This window comes from Dermacentor silvarum, chromosome 8 (assembly GCF_013339745.2).
Source record: "Dermacentor silvarum isolate Dsil-2018 chromosome 8, BIME_Dsil_1.4, whole genome shotgun sequence".
Classification (NCBI taxonomy): domain Eukaryota; kingdom Metazoa; phylum Arthropoda; class Arachnida; order Ixodida; family Ixodidae; genus Dermacentor; species Dermacentor silvarum.
Window position 1 is genome coordinate 77,394,347 of NC_051161.1, and position 17,059 is coordinate 77,411,405.

A 17,059-nucleotide genomic window follows, 5' to 3' on the forward strand; every position below is an offset into this window, starting at 1 on the left:
GGCACAGCAGCCGACGACATGGCGCGCGCTGGGCACCTCTGCAGACAAAACAGCGGACGAAGCGGTCGACTGTACCGTTTGTTATGGGGAGCGTTACCAACAGCCATTTATTAGGTTGACTTACCACTTATTAAAAACTACTGCTAAGTTAACGAACGTTTATATCCGCTCGACAAACGTTTGCGCCTGATAAGCGTTACTACTATTTGACGCGACACAAACACGTTAGGGCATGAAATGCCTGCCACATAAAAATACACGAGTCTAGCGACAAGCGACCCGATGGAGATGGCTGTCGCGTTCACTCGTCGCCTAGAAGTCGTACCGCACGCGAGCGACGAGACGAGCGACGACATTGAGCGACGTCTCCCCGGTGTTGCCGGTATGAAGGCAGCAAATACTCGCCGAAACTGGCGTTACGCGTGCTTTATTAATTTAAGTTGATGTGTTTTAGTGTAAAGAGTAGCATTAATATTTCTAAAAGTCTTGCACTACGTTATTATCCTTACACGTATCAAAATCGAGTCGTTTGCTCGTTTCGTGCGACAATCGGTAGTACTTGACTGATGTATATCCAGTTCCGACTTCGCGCTATTGGCTAGTCGCTCATAGCACTTCCGAGCGACGAATTCTAGATTTCCAGAACCGAGCGATCGAGCGACAAGAACAAGCGATCTGTTCGCCCGACGGCCCGTTTCGTCGCTCGAAGCCGTCGCTCGTCGCCGTCGCGCACAAAATCGCTCTCATGCGGTTTGGGCTTAAGGGCGCCAACATAAGTACGAAGGAGTTACGTTTTGGAACTGCCCAGCGGTGGTTATATCGTGGTTTTTCACCAAAGTTCCGCAGTATATAAAAGACAAAGCGCGTGAAGCATGCGCATGAAGTGACGGCGGCATAGACGGCGTCGTGGTCTCGAACCGGAAGTTGTAGCAGAATACGCCGTACCCCACAATCCCTTGCGACAACCGAGATTTTGCTATCCACCTATTGCGGCGTAGATCAAAGCGTGTCGCTACTTTCTAACGTCAAGAGGCTTTACATCCTGCAAGTGTGGAGCGCCCTCTTTCTCCTTTCCACTTTCGAGGCTTACACTTGGTTGATGTCCATCCGGGCATAAAAGAAGTATGGGGGGACACCTCGCTAAGCCCCCCCCCCTCTCCTCTTCGACTCTCTCTCTTTCGTGTGTAAACATTCGCTACCAACTCTTTGGAGGCGCATTGTCGAGACTGCTCGTCAGACGAGCTCGTGTTTTCGTACTGTTCGCTAACGCGTGGAAGTCTTTCCCTGTTCTCTTGCTGCGAGCTCATAATTATACAATGCACACAGAAATAATTGAACAAAAAAAAAAGCAATCAGTACAGTTCGTACCAATAAAGCTCGCAGTTATACAATGTTAGCTAATGCGAACATGGAACATGTGATTATCGTTAATACTAACAATGTGTTGAGCTGTGTTTAGACCCAGTCTCAGAAAGTGGCCACCACATTACGCTGGTGCTTTGCCCTTTTAATAGAACGTATAACTCAATTTCAGTTACAAGACGATGCAGTAACTAGCACACACACACACACAAAGGTAACGTTTCCGGTTTTTTTGGTAATTGTGGGTAACTGGACCCTTTGTGGCGACATTGCAGATGGCAGAAATGTCGTTTGTCATGACCTACCCTGCTCCGCACTAAGTCACAAAAATGTGTGTCCGGTATGTTAGCCATCTGCGGATCACAGGTCGCCGCACTATAATACAAGAGAGGATGTTCTTCCGCTGATTTGTGATGTATACTCGTGAGTGTTCATGTTCATACTACTATACTTCGCTCACTGTTGCAGCCGTTCTTGCTAGCGCCAGTGTTCTGACAGTGAGTGTCAACGGTCATCGAGAAAGATGTGTTCATGTTCGTCTGTGCGCACGTGACACCACGGTTGTTAATTTAGTGGGCGAATTTCTACAAGTTTATACGAACGATAAACCTACTATGTCTACTTTGTGTAGCTTGCTTTCTTATATTGCTTACTTCGTATAGCTTCCAAAAATGCCTTCGCAATCGATGCTTCGCCTTTCGGGCGACACTGCGACATTTTTTTTTTTTTGCATACGCCACCTAGCTGGAAACGCCTGGAGTGACCATTTGCGTATTCATTCGCAGGAGTCCGGCCGTCTCGCGCAGTCCCATCCAGGCATGGCTATCCACGTGGCCACCTCGCTGTCCAACCTGCGCAAGAATCCCGTGCAAGGCATCCTAGATGCCGTGCGAGAAAACACCCGTGAGATTTACAGAATTTGACCTGACAGCAAATCCGCAAGTTTTTTCCTTTCTTTCGTAGTCAAATAGTACAGGTTACTGCACCCACATTATTTACTAGGCTATTTCCTCGCGTTTTTCATTTAATTGGAAACCCACGTGGACGTTATGCTTCAATTCATACAAGGAAGTTTCAATATCTCGAAACTGGTTTCATCCTGAAAATTCGTTCGAAGCGGATCCGCCTTGCGAACTACAGGGCTAGAATTTGTAAATTGCAATATGGACCACTAGGTCATTCGTTAAAACTGTGGATTTTTCTTAATTAGTCGATTTCCCTTTGAATTTTTTGTTCAAGTAATTTCCGCCTTTTCCAGTGGACCAGCTCATGAAACTAGAATTGCGCTATCTACCATAGGCAACCTTTAAGCGTTTTTGAAAGCGTTCGCTGAAACGCCCTGTATATTATGTTCATTTGTGAGAATTACTACACCCCAGTGTAAATTTATGGCCCGAATCGACGCTGCAGTCGAATAAATCGAGCCACGTTGGGTTCTTTATCGTGCACCTAAATCTAAGTGTAAAAGGGTTCTTGCCTTCCGGACCCGAGTGAATGTTGCCGGTGAATTGGAACTGTGAATTCACGATGTGTTTGTTTGTTGTTCTTCTACATTATGGGGTTTTACGCGCCAAAACCAGTTCTGATTATGAGGCACGCCGTAGTGGAGGGCTCCGGATTAATTTTGACCACCTGGGGTTCTTTAACGTGCACTATATACAACGCAAACACACGGGCGTTCTTGCATTTTCGCATGCATCGAAATGCGGCCGCCGCGGCCGGGATTCGATACCGCGACCTCGTGCTCAGCAGCGTTGTTTATATTTGTGTGTATGTATGTTCTCACACGCGCAAATGTGCATTTGGTTTATGTACACCTTTAAAATTTCCTGAGTGCAGTTGGGGCAGCGCTCGTGTATACCGAAGACTAAAATTGTGAATTTCCAACGTAGTAGTCTGAAGACGTGCAAGTGTTGTACGTGCGGTGAATGTTCAAGTGTACCTTTGGCAGCGCTGGTGCAGACCAACGAGTAAACGTGCGATCTTTCTTCGCAGTGTTCTTCATATTTTCACGTGTTTTATGCACTGCTGATGAAAACCGATGAGAAAAAGTGTGAATTTTCTAGGGAGTATTCTCTAAGTCTGCAAGTGTTCTATGTACACCTGTGAACATACGATAACAAACTTGGCTGTGCTAGCGGAGACCCGCGAGTAATCGCTTAAAATTATCAGGTTGTGTTCTATAAAGAGAAAGACAGAGAGAGGGGAAAGGCAGGGAAGTTAACCAGAGGCGAGTTTCTCGTTTGCTACACTGCGTTGGGGTGGGAGATATAACGGTTGGAATGATGCGCAATAGAACAAGCATGGTCGTTTATAACATGCAAAAAACAAACAACCAAACAAAAAACAAGAAAGCATGTCAGGACGCTGTTGTTACGTGGAACACTGCAGTGTTTCACGTTTGACATAAAATGTTGCCGCGAAAGACACAACCAGGGATAATAAGATCCACCATTCGTGAGATGATAATGCATAACAAAGAAGTTGGGCCAGGTAGCGAGCATTAGGCTTGTAAGCCTGCTGCTAGAAGCGCTAGCTAGTTTAATTGCTGCTCGGAGGGCTTAGGATGGCTGTTTTTGTTCGACCTGGTCTCGCCAAGTGAAACGGCTGCGAAGAAAGGGAAGAGACAGCTGGCGCATTTTGTCAATGATCGTTGCTTGACCAGCGAAATACAATGGGAGGATTAAGTGCCAGTGGGGGGCGCCCGTCGCGGCGACGGTGCCGAGATTAGGCAGAGGCGCAGCTCATGACATGCCAATTATACCTGACACGTGGTGAGGCGAGTAGAGCCGGCTGGCACTGAGCAAACGTGAAGCCATTATCACCCAAGAGTACACAAAGCTGACCTAAAGAAGAGGGAATATCGGTGCTTCGTCACGTACATCGCGTGCAGTCGCCATGACAGCAAAAGCTCAGATGTCCGTGACTGTCGCTGGCTCCTGTGTGCGCATGACGGGCGTGTAATGGGCACGGAAAACGTGAACGCAGTACTCAGGCACCTTTCCCATTGTAACCGTTCTTGCATTTCGTTTCGGAGACCGTTGCCAATTGACCATCGTGAAAAGATTCTTCGAGCAAGCCTGCACTGAACGTGGCCTAACGTGTCGGTTGACAGCTTTCATTAACATATGACTACGCTATCGGTTTTTCTAAGAAGTGCGAGCGGGGAAGGGGTCAATCACTTCGGCTTGCAGGTATAGGCACCCTGCAATGCAGTTTGGCTGTACATGTCGCGCCACCTAGCAGCGGCGGTGAGCACCCGCGAGTAGGCCCTCACTGCCATTTCACCTTGGTCCGTACTGCGCTCAGGCGCGCCTAAAAGCTTCCTTGTCCAATTTTTCAATGGATTCACCGCGACCACTCGGCAGCTCCTCCGTAAGAAGTGTGAACAAAAAGAACATGCGCATATACTGCTGCTTTAGGTATTTTGACAACCGCGAAGGGGATGTCGGCATCAAATTGTGCCGCTTCCCTTCAAGACTGTGGGGAGAAACCCGGCGGCTGAAGGTGGATCGTCGTGGTTCGGCCCTTCAAGAGTCGCTCTTGCGAATTTCTGATGAACTAAGACGCAAACGCAAACTTAAAAAAAAGGAAAAAAAAGAAAAAAAAAACACAAGGCAGCATCCGTGAAAACGCACAATAAAGCGACAACTGCATAAACACGCGTGATCTGATTCCCGCTGTTGTAAATTGGTTTGGCTAGTTGTTTCGCTAGTCTCGCTCCGAAACAAATGCGCAGTGGTTGTTATGTGTCAAATCTAGCTTCGTAAGCACTCCGCGTTGGACCTTTGTACGCACTGTAGTTCTTGTTGTGCATTAATAAGCCAACGTGCAGCTCCTTTCTGCGCCTGGATCAAGACACGACTGCTGAAACCGGGCTCATTCATGCCGATGCTCTCTCGCGTTTAGAACAGAACTAAGGCTGGAGTGCACCGCAGCACACATCGAGTATTCGCAAATTAGCACTTCTCTCGCGCACGCTAGCACACATTTGTTCAGTCTTGGTGTTGAGTGTCAGCTGATTGCTCTCTGTTATGTTTCAGCAGTGATACCTCTCACACTGGAGCGCGAATGACAACACCAGACTATGTTCGAGGTACTTTGTCAACGGAGAAAAAAGCTCCATAATCATTCAAGTGACCTTCCAACTCGCCAAAACCTCGACAAATGTGATGAACAAGGCACACTGGAAGTATACTGAAGCTACAAATGATAGTTGAAAAACGTTTACGGCTGTATTTGCCCACTTAAGCGGAATAAATTATTTATTTGCAACTTACTTTGAGTTCGACATCGTAAACGTGCTTTATTTGTTGTGACAAGAACTTTGCTGCGATGTCCGTCCGGTTTACTTTTTTGACACGATATATATGGTTGTTGTCGTAAAGTTGACGTCCTTTCTCGAGTGTCGGTGGTCGAAAATGGGCCTCAATGTTTTCAATTGCCTTAAAAACCACAGTTTTGAACGCCCGACTTGTTTCAAACGAGCGCCGCAGCAGAAGCATGCCTTCGTAGAAGTGGCCGCCTCGGTGTTTCGCGGAACTGATACGGCGGCGCTGATGGCTGAGCCGATCGCTGCGCCCCCTGACCATTGAAGGGAGCCTATAGGGTCGCCCTATGTGTACCATTTCCGTCTTGTATGTGTACTTGCATTTGCAAATTCTTGTAAATAGTTGTAAATAGAAAGTGTGTTTTTTTTCTCTCGTCATCTCTGCGTCTACTGCAACCCCGCGAACCCGTCGCCGCTACCGTTAGCGGCAGTACATCCTCTACTTGCGTAGACCGGCTCTGGCGGTGCGTCTCGGACGCCCAAGTAGAGGAGTGGTACAAGAAGAACCCTTGAACTTTACTGGGCTGATAATTGTGCATGTGCAGAAATGTAGTGGAGTATGCCACAGAATGGTATTTTCTGACCAGGATGCTTTTGACCGCAGTTTATAGTACAACAAGCTACATGTATTCTTCACATTCACCTGCTTCGCCTTAACCCGCGTCGAACACAGCATCATACTCAATTATGCAAGGGTGCTTAAAGGTTCTTGAATAAATTGCAAACCGTAGAGGTTTAGGCTAGTCGGTACATACTCGAAAGGGAAAACAGCGCGAAAAAACACGACAAGAAGGGGGACAGACACCAGCGCTGACTGACGACTGAATTCTTTATTCAGAAAGGAACACACAGTGGTATACCCTTCTTTTCTTTCTTTTTTTCTTTTTTGGTATATATGTGTTCCTTTCTGAATAAAGAATTCAGTCGTCAGTCAGCGCTGGTGTGTGTCCCCCTTCTTGTCGTGTTTTTTCGCGCTGTTTTCCCTTTCGAGTTCTTGAATAACAATACCTTCTCTCTCGACGGCCACGTGTGGGTTGTGGGGGAATTGAACATTGTGATGACAGGAAATGTTCAGAGTAATTCTTCGAAAGCCTTTGTGCTCACCCTTGCTTTCTGGTAGGTGGGGGAGGGTATACCGCATTTAAGGGAGATTATTCGCCTTCCCCTGTAACCTGTTTTCGGTCAAGCAGGTTACTAAACCTCATCGGAATAAATTGCAGTGCAATCAGAAATTGCTATTGAATTCACTGAGAATGCTTCGGCTAAAAATAGTACAAAACAGATGGAAGATTCCCGACTGCCGAAGAAATCTTGTCATCGCTTTTAAGTTTTCTTAATGCATATCTGTCCGTCATTTTTTTTTTCATCTACTCAGTGTTGAATAATAGGTCACAGTAGTTTTCTCCAAGCTGACACCTCTGAGTTTCCAATCAATGGCCTCGAGAAAGATTTGAGACGTAAAAAGCCTCTGCACCGGCCACGCCGTAAATTTTGATAGAACATGATTTTTACAGGAATATGTTGCAAGAAAATTTTCACACTCTTTTGCGCATTATGTCAAATTTACACGAGGTTTATTATAAGCATCCAGGATAGAAGCAAATAAAATGGCGGGCATCAATGTGAACCCCCCTCCCCTGTCAGACAGTAATCAGTCACCTGTCATATACTTTCTTTAAGAGCCCTAAAGCAACATTCCACTTCTACCTTCATTGGGGTTGCCCTTTTCTTTTTTCTGTGGGCCCTCAGCGACCACCTGTCTTCTTTTGTGACCCTACCATTACAGCACGGTAGTGCGTGTACAAAGGCAGAAGCAGCTCTTGCCTGGAGCGCACCCCCCTTCCAGTGTGGAGCGCCCTCTTTCTCCTTTCCACTTTCGAGGCTTACAATTGATTGAAGTCCATCCGTGCGATAAAAACACACACACACACACACACACACACACACACACACACACACACACACACACACACACACACACACACACACACACACACACACACACACACACACACACACACACACACACACACACACACACACACACACACACACACACACATGGTGGAGAATCCTCGCCAAGTGCGACCTCCTCTCCCCCTTCGCCCCTCTCTTTGTCCTGTGTATATACGCGCTGTCACCTCCACGAAGCAACATTCGCTACCAACTCTTCGGAGGCGCGTTGACTGCACGTCAGACGTGCTCGTGTTTTCGTACTCTTCGCCAACGCGTGCAAGACTTTGCCTGTTCTCTTGGTGCGAGCTGACGACGGAAAGCGACGCCGTTGGAGACTACTGCCCAGTTGACCATTCACAGGTTAGTTTCACCTTGCGCATTACGGCTTGCTGCGAATATGAATGCTCTCAAAGGAGAAAAGTCAAGTGAAACTCAGCTGTAGCACCGAAATGATTTCATTTGCTCAAGCATGTTCTTTATCTTAGATTTGCCTTTTTGTTTCCCTAAACTGATTATCGTATTCTGAGTGTTAGTGCCGAGAGGTTACCACATCGCTACGCAGCGCTAAATGGTCCTAATAATGTCGGCAACCTACACGGCTGTGCTTTTATCGAAATGGCCCATAAAGTTCAAATGTCTGCGCTTTTGAATTCGTTAACACTATTTTAGGCATTTCTTATTTATACGTGATTCTCAACATTAAGTTATGTTACCCTTTGCAGGACAGCGACGCCCGTGCTCGGCCATGTCTTGCTGCGAAAGTGAACAGTCTTCCAGGCCTCTCCCAGCCTCGAAGACGGCCACGCTGAGGTCACCGGTGGCCAAACGGTGGCCTTATACGCTGTCCTCGGAAGTGGGTCTCATTGACACGCACTGCCACTTAGACTTCCTATTTCGCAAAACAGGACACCAAGGATCCTACGCCCAGTTCCGCATAAGACACCAGGCCACATTCCCATCCTGCTACGAGGGATGCGTGGCCATCTTCTGTGACCCAGCCACATTCAAAAAGGTACTATTTTCGATAACCTAATGTGTTGACACGTGCTTGGTATGCTTGGCGCGCTGACAGGAAAAATAGTATTATAAATAGCGATAACAGGTAATCACTAATCAAGAAGTCATTACATGTTAAAACGAACACTTTTAGCATATTCCTGTGCTTTCAATAGTCCATGTCGTCATCTGCTCTAATATGATACTTGCGCTGTGAGGATTTGTTTTTCTGGCATGTCGGTCCGCGATTCCGCGCATACATTAGGCTTAAATGGCGCATTCTGTATTGATAACGAGGTTTTCTGGCTTGACAAGAAATTTTTCCACCCGGTTTCCGCATAATGCTACACTTTATTAAAATGTTCGCAAAACTCTACGGTTTAACCATTCTCGCAAATGCCGCTTTTCGTGGGCGCGAACTGAGAACTTGAGTTTGACACCGTTGTGTGAAATCTACGCAGCGTCACCTGTGGCAGGGACTGCTGTCCGAACAAGGCGTTTGGGGAGCCTTTGGATGCCACCCGCACATGGCCCGGCATTACGACGAGGACGTCGAAGAGGACCTGATCGCGGCCCTTGAGCAACGAAGCGTCGTCGCCCTGGGGGAAATTGGCCTCGACTACTCCGCCAAGTGAGTGCTCTCGTATATGTGTTTATATAGGTGGATATCTTGATGATAAAGCTTAGCATGTGAATATCCATTCCCCTTTAGTGAATTGGGAGAACTCGATGAAATTCATTGTTTCAAGAGAAAATTGTGGCTACAAAGGGTGTTTCGAGCGCTCTTCAATTGCTCGAAAGTGCAGAGTGTCGCCTTTTCCATTTTGGGCGGCACTGACCGCAATGTGGTTTGATGAGGAATGTAAATTGGTAAATTAATTTCTTGGGTTTTACGTGCCAAAATACAAGAATGCAAAATCATCGTTGTACTTGTTCTGGGTTCTTGTCTGTGAATCATGCATAATAAACTTTGATGCATAAACATACTCCGTGCCGTCTCTGACTCTCGCATTCATTGCTGTTTAGTGAATTGGATTAGTAAATAGTTTTTTTTAATAAAATGTAGCGTTGCTCTTCATTCAGTAGAATTGTTAACGGTGAGAACGATTTTCCTAGCGCATTGCTTACCTCAACATTTGCTCGTTGCAGGAACAAATGTGACCGTATGATGCAACAACGAGTGTTTCGGCGGCAGTTGCAGCTGGCAAGGAATGGTCGCCTTCCCCTCGTCATTCACTCGAGGGATTCCTCACACGACACTCTGCGCATCCTCAAGGAGGTAAGGTGGCTTCTCTGCAGCACCGCTAGTTATACTACGCCTCATTATAGGGATATTCTATAGATTAGTACATTGCTCGTGCCGGAGCATTCTTGTGACTCGTTGAAGGGTGGAATTCATGGCTTATAGCTGATAGCGAAACATCCTTGTGGTCAGCGCTGCTTTGCGCACGACGTAACGGGCCTCATTACGTCTTTGCATATTTTTTTTCTTTTAAAAATAAGTATCAGCCATTTGTTATGGGGAGCATGATTGTCTGATTTCTACAAATACCCCCGGAAAAATAATGCCATGCTATGTGAGTTACTCGGAGCTGGGTGAAGTAAGCGGTGCTCTGGCACCGGTTTCTCACTTTCTTGTTTTACTACGATAAGTACGGAGCAGGCAGACAATTGTTATCTTTCGCAACGTTATATCTACAGAATAATTAGCTTCTTCAGCGAATACTTGACCATTGCTTTCATCGCTATTTTGTTCAAGTAGTCGTACATGAGGCAGTCACAATAAATGCAGCACTGAACATACATCTGCTAGAGGAGCACATTTTTGTGTTCTCTCTAAATCTATTACGTTAGGCGTCCCTCTTACCTGGTAAGTTTTGAGCAGCGAGAAGCACATCAGGGATTTCATCGTCCCCATTAAAATATTACAAAGTTGTGCGCCACTCACACTATTGCAGGATCGTCCCGTTGCAGTGCTAACCATTCTCTCCTGTGTTCTCACCCAATCAGATGGTGCCCGGAGACTGGCCAATACACCGGCACTGCTTCACCGGGGACTGGTCCGAGGCGCAGCTGTGGATGGACACGTTCCCCAACCTGTACCTCGGGCTCACTCCACTCGTGGGATTTCCCAACGCCGGTCCTGTAGCTGAGGTCGGCCGCAGGATTCCACTGGAGCGCCTGCTGCTGGAGACGGACGCGCCGTACTTCCTCCCGAAAAGCGTACGTGTCAATCTCTTGATTAGATTTATTAACGTGGCTTAGTGGCAGCAGTATCGCCTTGAGAAGTGGTTTATAGTTTCGCACGCTCATGTTGCGTTAGCAGTGTCATGTATGTTTAGACGCACAATACATTCTTTTATTTATCGGAAGTACAGATACAAGCTACCCTAAGAGTATCTAAGATGCATGTATCTTTGACACTGCCCAGCACTGGTAATCAAATGCATTGTATTCCATGGCTGGCCTGGACAAATTGGCTGCGTTTTAGAATCTAGTAACACTGCCATTCCAATGCAGAGACGTATACGCTTTTAAGAAAATGGGTAAGGCGAATCGAAGTGGGTATATCGATGGTTCACTATAAAAAAGCTACATGCTAACTTGTTGAGTTAAGTGTACTCTCAACTTGAGCTGTATTTGTACCCAGTTTCCAAAAGTGGCTACCACATTACGCTCGTGCTTTGCACCCGCGTAATGGAACATAATCTCCATTTTAATTGAAAGACGTTGTAGTCGCTGGTACACACAGTTCTGATACTTTTTTTTATTTTGGTTAATTGGGCGGCTTGTGGTGACGTCGGCGCTCCAAGATGGCATAAATGTCATTCGTCATGGCCCACCCTGCTCTGCGCTAAGTTACATAAATGTGTGTCCTGTACGTCAGCCGTCAGCGGATTACGAATCCACGTACAACAATACAACAGAGGATGTTCTTCTGCTCATTGGTGTCATAAGGGTTCATGAGTATTTATACTACTATGAGATGCATAGTGCTTCAGCTATTATTGTGATGGTTATGTCGACATTAAATTGGTGTTTCCACCGTCGCCGGTATGTTCCATATTAAGTCCAAGTACGATAACATCCTGACCAGCGGAAGCTTTATCTTGAAAGCGATCTATAGGATGGGTGCAGGAAGTTCGTGCACCGATATGTGTTGGCATCATATGTGCTGTGTTCCATTCCTTTAGCTCGCGTTTAAGTGACAGGCAGCATGAAAGTCATTTCGTTCACTGCTGCAGCCCATCTTGCTAGCGCCAGCGTTCTGACAGCGAGTGTCCACGTTCATTGAGTGAGATGTGTTCATGTTTGCCTTTGCGAGCGTGACACCATACTTGTCCATTTAATTAGTAGGTGAACGTCTAGCAGTTTATGCGAGTGATAAAACTACTATCCTTACTTCGTATAGCTCTCTCGTAATTTGGTTTTCTCAATCGATGCTTCGCCTTTCTGGGAAAGCGACGACAATTTTTTTTATACGCCACCTAGCTCGACACGCCTGGAGTGACATTTTGCTTACTCATTCATCTGTCATTCGCAGGAATCCGGCTGTCTCGCGCAGTCGCATCCAGGCATGGCTATCCACGTGGCCACCTGGCTGTCCAACGTGCGCAAGATCAACGTGCAAGACATCCTAGAGGCAGTGCGAGAAAACACGCGAGAGATTTACAGAATTTGATGTGACAGCAAATCCGCAAGTTTTTCCTTGTATTTCATGGTCAAATAATACAGTGAACAGCACCCACAGATACTGCTAGGATATATCACCGCGTTTTTCATTTAATTGGAAACCCACGTGGAAGTTACTGCGATGTATTTTTCTTTTCATTTTGTGAAGATGCCCCAGTGTGCATTTTATGGCTAGAATCGACGCTGCAGTCGAATAAATTCGAGCCACGTTGGGTTCTTTAACGTACACCTAAATCTAAGAACAAAAGGGTTCTTGTCTTCCGGCCCCGTGTGAATGCGGCCGGAGAATCGAGACTGCGAATTCGCTATGTGTTGATGTTTGTTTATATTTGTGTGCATGTTTTGTAGGCAGAACGCTGTTTAAATTACAAGTGCAGTCGTGGCAGCGCTGATGCATACCGACGACTAAAGGTGTAACACTTAAACGCAGTAATCTGTAGACGTGCAAGTGTTGAATTTTAACCGGTGAATGTTCAAGTGCACCTTTCGCTGCGCTGGTGTAGACCTCCGAGTAAACTGTAATGTTTCTAGGCAGTGTTCTTTATATGTGCAAGTGTTGTATGCAGCGCTGATGAAAACCGACCACTGAAAATGTAAATTTTCTAGGCAGTATTCTGTAAGTGTGCGATTGTGTTCTACGTATGTACACCTGTGAATGTTCGAGCACATATTTGGCTGTGCTAGCTCATACGCGCGAGTAAGAGTGTAAAAGTTTCAGGTTGTTTTCTATAGAGAGAGAGGAAATGCAGGGAGATGAACCAGAGGTGAGCTTTCGGTTCGCTAACTTGCACAGGGGGGGGGGGGGGGGGGGGCGATATAGGGGTTGGAAAGAGGGCAAAGATAGAGTAAGTTTTCAAGGCAGTATTCTGTATGTCTACAAATGTTGTACACCAGTGAATGTTCGAGTGCAGTCGTGGCAGTGTTGGTGCATACCGGCTACTCAAAGTGTCCATTTTCGAGGCAGTATTTTGTAGATCTGTAAGTGGTGCACACCGGTGAATGTTCAAGTGCTCCTTTGGCAGCGCTGGTGCGGACCAGCGAGTAAATGTGTAAATTTTCTACGCACTCTTTTGTTAATGCGCATGTATTGTATATGTAATGGTGCATATTGTTCATGTGTAGCCATCAAGAATACAACCTGCCTGTGCAGTAAACTGTTGTTATGTGTGAATTTTACACACTCCATGATTGTCAGTCCTTTCTTTTGATTTATTATTGCAGTGAATTTGGCGTGAACGCGTCTAATAAATGTTTTACAAACAGTGTCAAACTTGTGCGTGTGCTTTATAAGACAAGTCTCAAACATGGAGAACCTGGATGGAGCATCTATCCACCGATCTATCTTCATGCCCTGCTACCAAAAATTATTTCTTGCAAGAACCATGATGGAATTTTGCTACTGCCCACACATCATTACGCGCTGCAGGTTCTCAACAATTTCTTTCTGAAATGTGGCCGCAATGTCCTGTGTCAATCCATACCGAGACTTTCTCGTAATAAAGGTCACAAGCATGCGCGGCCCACGTAGGACAGTCTCAGCGGAAACTAGAGGAGCTGCTCCGTAGGAGGTTCATTTTCGGCAGCATGCACTGCAGGGCGTTCGTGGTGACGTCTCTCTGCATAGTTTTCACGAGAACGAGCTGAACTGTCCGCCCGGCGTCGACGGCGAGCTGCGGCTTGTGCTGCTCTCTGCACAGCGGTCTGCTGAGCCCGACGTTGCCCTGTTGCAGCCGCGCGCGTAGCTATACGATTCTCTTCAGCTGTGGTTCGTACCTTGCAAGGAGGTGCCATAACGTGTAGCGAAGAGAAACACGGGTATCGAATCTAGGCCCCGCATATGTCGCGTTCATTGACTTGTGGCACGATACAGACGATACCATGCAACCGCTTCATGTGGTGTAACCTGGTGGAGTACAAGGCAATTACAATGCAAAGTTTGCACGTATCGACGCTACGCGGCTTGCATCTCACATCGCGTTACAAGTGGCCGCGATACGATGCTGATTTTGATTTATTGGCATCCGCTTTGAAACGGGGCAGAGAGAAGTAGTCACCTGACCCACTTTATTTATTAAGGTATTCTGTACATGGATATTTTCCTGTGAATCACAACATTTTCGGATTGCAAAGCATGAGTGACGCTCACTTTCTCCCATCTGAAAATTTTCGTCTCGACTTCCTACATTATTGACAGTATTCATGACAGCGCACAGGACATGGAGGGGAAGATACACGTACTACAGGTCGGCCACTCACGTATGTGCCCGGGGTGACTCCCCCCTCCCCCTGGCTACGACGCCGCTGGTGCGTAGATTGCAAAGCATGAAATACGCTGATTTTCTCCATTCGTAGAAAGAAGCAGCGGCGTCGTAGCCAGGAGGCACGCGCCCGACTTCCTCGCCGCTTCTCAAATATATTTGTCGGTATGGAGCCTTCCCTACACTACCCTCCCGGTCAAGTGCGTGCCATCTCTGCGCCCCCCCCCCCCTACCCCCTTCTCCCCCCCAAAAAATGTGGCCACGCTACTGGAAAGAAGGTCTACACTCCAAAGCTGCCTTGTGCGGAGTGCGCAGAAAGAGAACGAGGACGGAAGAGAGAGAGAGAGAGAGAAAAGGTCAGGTGGTCAACAACACGCGCGTCGGGTTTGCCATCGTAATGAAAAGAGAGAACAAAATGAGAAGGATGTAGGTAGCCACTAGAGTTGCTGTGTATGCTACCACAGGTGCAGTGACTCTAGCAGGCACTAGCAGTGCGAGCACGTGGAGTTGTCATTCACACATACGTAGTAAAATAATCATTGTATTTAAACAGTCTACGGCCTACCATCTATCTTGTTTGGCACTGTTCGAAGAACATCGACCGAGGGAAGAAAAAAGAACGAAGTAGCCCGCCACATGTATGTGTCCAAGGAAGCACGAGAGAGGAGCGCGGCTGCAGTGCACGCCTCATACGTTGAGGCTATTCGCATACTTGGACAGCCATCGTAGACGAACAGTGTCTGAATTTGTTTTATTGCGATAGCAATTATATGGACACTTCAACCGGATTTCTGCCGTCGGCGTCGCCGTCGCCGTGAGGTTCCCTATAGGCACCGGGCGAGGGATGAATTTGGACCTGTGGCGCCTTCATGCGGCGGCGCCGCGAATGTAATGGCATGTGGCGGCCAGGCCGCGCGCAGCAGGCGCTGCCGTGAAACCAAGTCTGATCAAACATGTTGCGTTTTTAGGTGCACCAACAGTTACTGAAACATGACTGAAGCTGGTTAGGCCATTTAATTCAATCGTTGTTCATCGCGGCATCGCGTTTTTCAGGCGGAAAGTCTGTATATGTGTGGTGTGTAGGCAAAAGCGCGTACAGCTAGTGCTCAGCAATTGAAACGCGATACTCGAATCGCATGGTCGCCAACGCTTTTTGCACTGACTGTAAGCGCTGGGGATGCCAAACTGATGCATTGTGGTGTATAGTGAAAGCGAGAACCTTCGTAACGCATTATGACTGCATTTGGTCCCACGGCGCTCACCTGTGGCGCGAAAAGAAAAAAAAAACAATGGCGGCAGCCGCGCGCTGCCAGCGCTTCAATCGCTGGGCACTGTACATTTCCGACCCTGATTTGCTATGGTCTAGTTGTTCTAACGTTAATAAAAGAGCCGTTCATACGCAAGAGCTTCGTGTCCCACTTGCCTGTCTTCGCCTCCGCAGTGTAACGGCTCCGGAGTGTGGGCACCGAAGGCGAACACTCAGATTTGTAGTCATTTTGCCGTCTTATCAGTGTATCAGTCTTCCTTTTAATGTACATTTTCCTTTCTAGTAATTCCCAACTCTGGTTGCGTCCGGCGCATGACTGTGCTGTGCGTCGACGGTGAACGCCAACGCAGTGGCGTGTTCACACTCGCCGCCACCGACGGCTCCCGTCGCGCTAAGCTATATAAAATGAGCCGTGACTGAAGATTGGGCTGGTTTATAATCAATTAAGAATAGGGAATCATTGCAAAGATAAAAGAACTACAACGGAGAGAGAACGGGAACTTACTGACACATGTGCGATCGGCGAAGCAGCTCAAGAAACAGATTAAGGAAGACGTACGTCTCCTTTTTTTTTCTGTCCATAATTTTTGTGTTCTTCGCCTATTTACATGATTAAATACCCGAGAATGTTAACGTGCACAGCAAAATAACATCTTCAATATAACTGCTGGAGTTCCACGTCTTAGCTTGCCGCGGAGCTCCGTTCGCGTGGTGCATTTGCATCACAATTTGCGCTCGTTTTCTGGTTTATATACTACTTGATGCCACGAATGTGATCTGCCTCGTACAAGTGACGACCTTTCTCAAAAGTAGACACACGAAAATGCGTTTTCCGGTGCGTCAGCCCCTAAAACCCGCAGTGCGAAATCACTGGAAGCACCGAGCGCCTTCGTCCCGTCGTCTGCTTCACATGCCAGTGCTCCGAGCGGCGCTGTTCCCCAGCATATCGCCGGCGCGCCGCAGGCGCCTTACAACGGCCGCCCGGTGCCTATAGATAAAATCTTCGCCGCGTGCCGTATGCCCGAGCGGAAGCGTGCGGGGACGCGCGCTGTCACGGAGAGCGAACGCACTCAATCTCCCACGCGCAAGCAAGGAAGCGGGAAGCCAGCGCGGGGGGGGGGGGGGGGGGGCACTTCTACTCTGCCAACAACCACGCTCGTCGCTCGCCCCGCACCGTCTCTTATCTCCTCACGGCTC

General features: G+C 47.4%; 1 protein-coding gene across 1 annotated transcript; it reads left to right on the top strand.

Annotated features, from left to right (window-relative positions):
• The first annotated feature begins 7,780 nt into the window (after positions 1–7,780).
• LOC119462218 (putative deoxyribonuclease TATDN2) lies at positions 7,781–13,100 on the top strand. The gene is made up of 5 exons (XM_037723565.2): positions 7,781–8,660; positions 9,106–9,275; positions 9,794–9,923; positions 10,655–10,867; positions 12,189–13,100. The coding sequence occupies exons 1-5, from the start codon at positions 8,355–8,357 to the stop codon at positions 12,324–12,326; spliced, it is 957 nt and encodes a 318-aa protein (XP_037579493.2). The 5' UTR covers positions 7,781–8,354; the 3' UTR covers positions 12,327–13,100.
• Positions 13,101–17,059: the final 3,959 nt, after the last annotated feature.

Bases quoted from the DNA above. Each gene is read 5' to 3' on its own strand.
- LOC119462218 (XM_037723565.2), top strand. From the start codon at position 8,355: ATGTTACCCTTTGCAGGACAGCGACGCCCGTGCTCGGCCATGTCTTGC. The intron at 8,661-9,105 runs GTACTATTTTCG...AAATCTACGCAG, and splicing joins ACCCAGCCACATTCAAAAAG to CGTCACCTGTGGCAGGGACT. The intron at 9,924-10,654 runs GTAAGGTGGCTT...TCACCCAATCAG, and splicing joins CTCTGCGCATCCTCAAGGAG to ATGGTGCCCGGAGACTGGCC.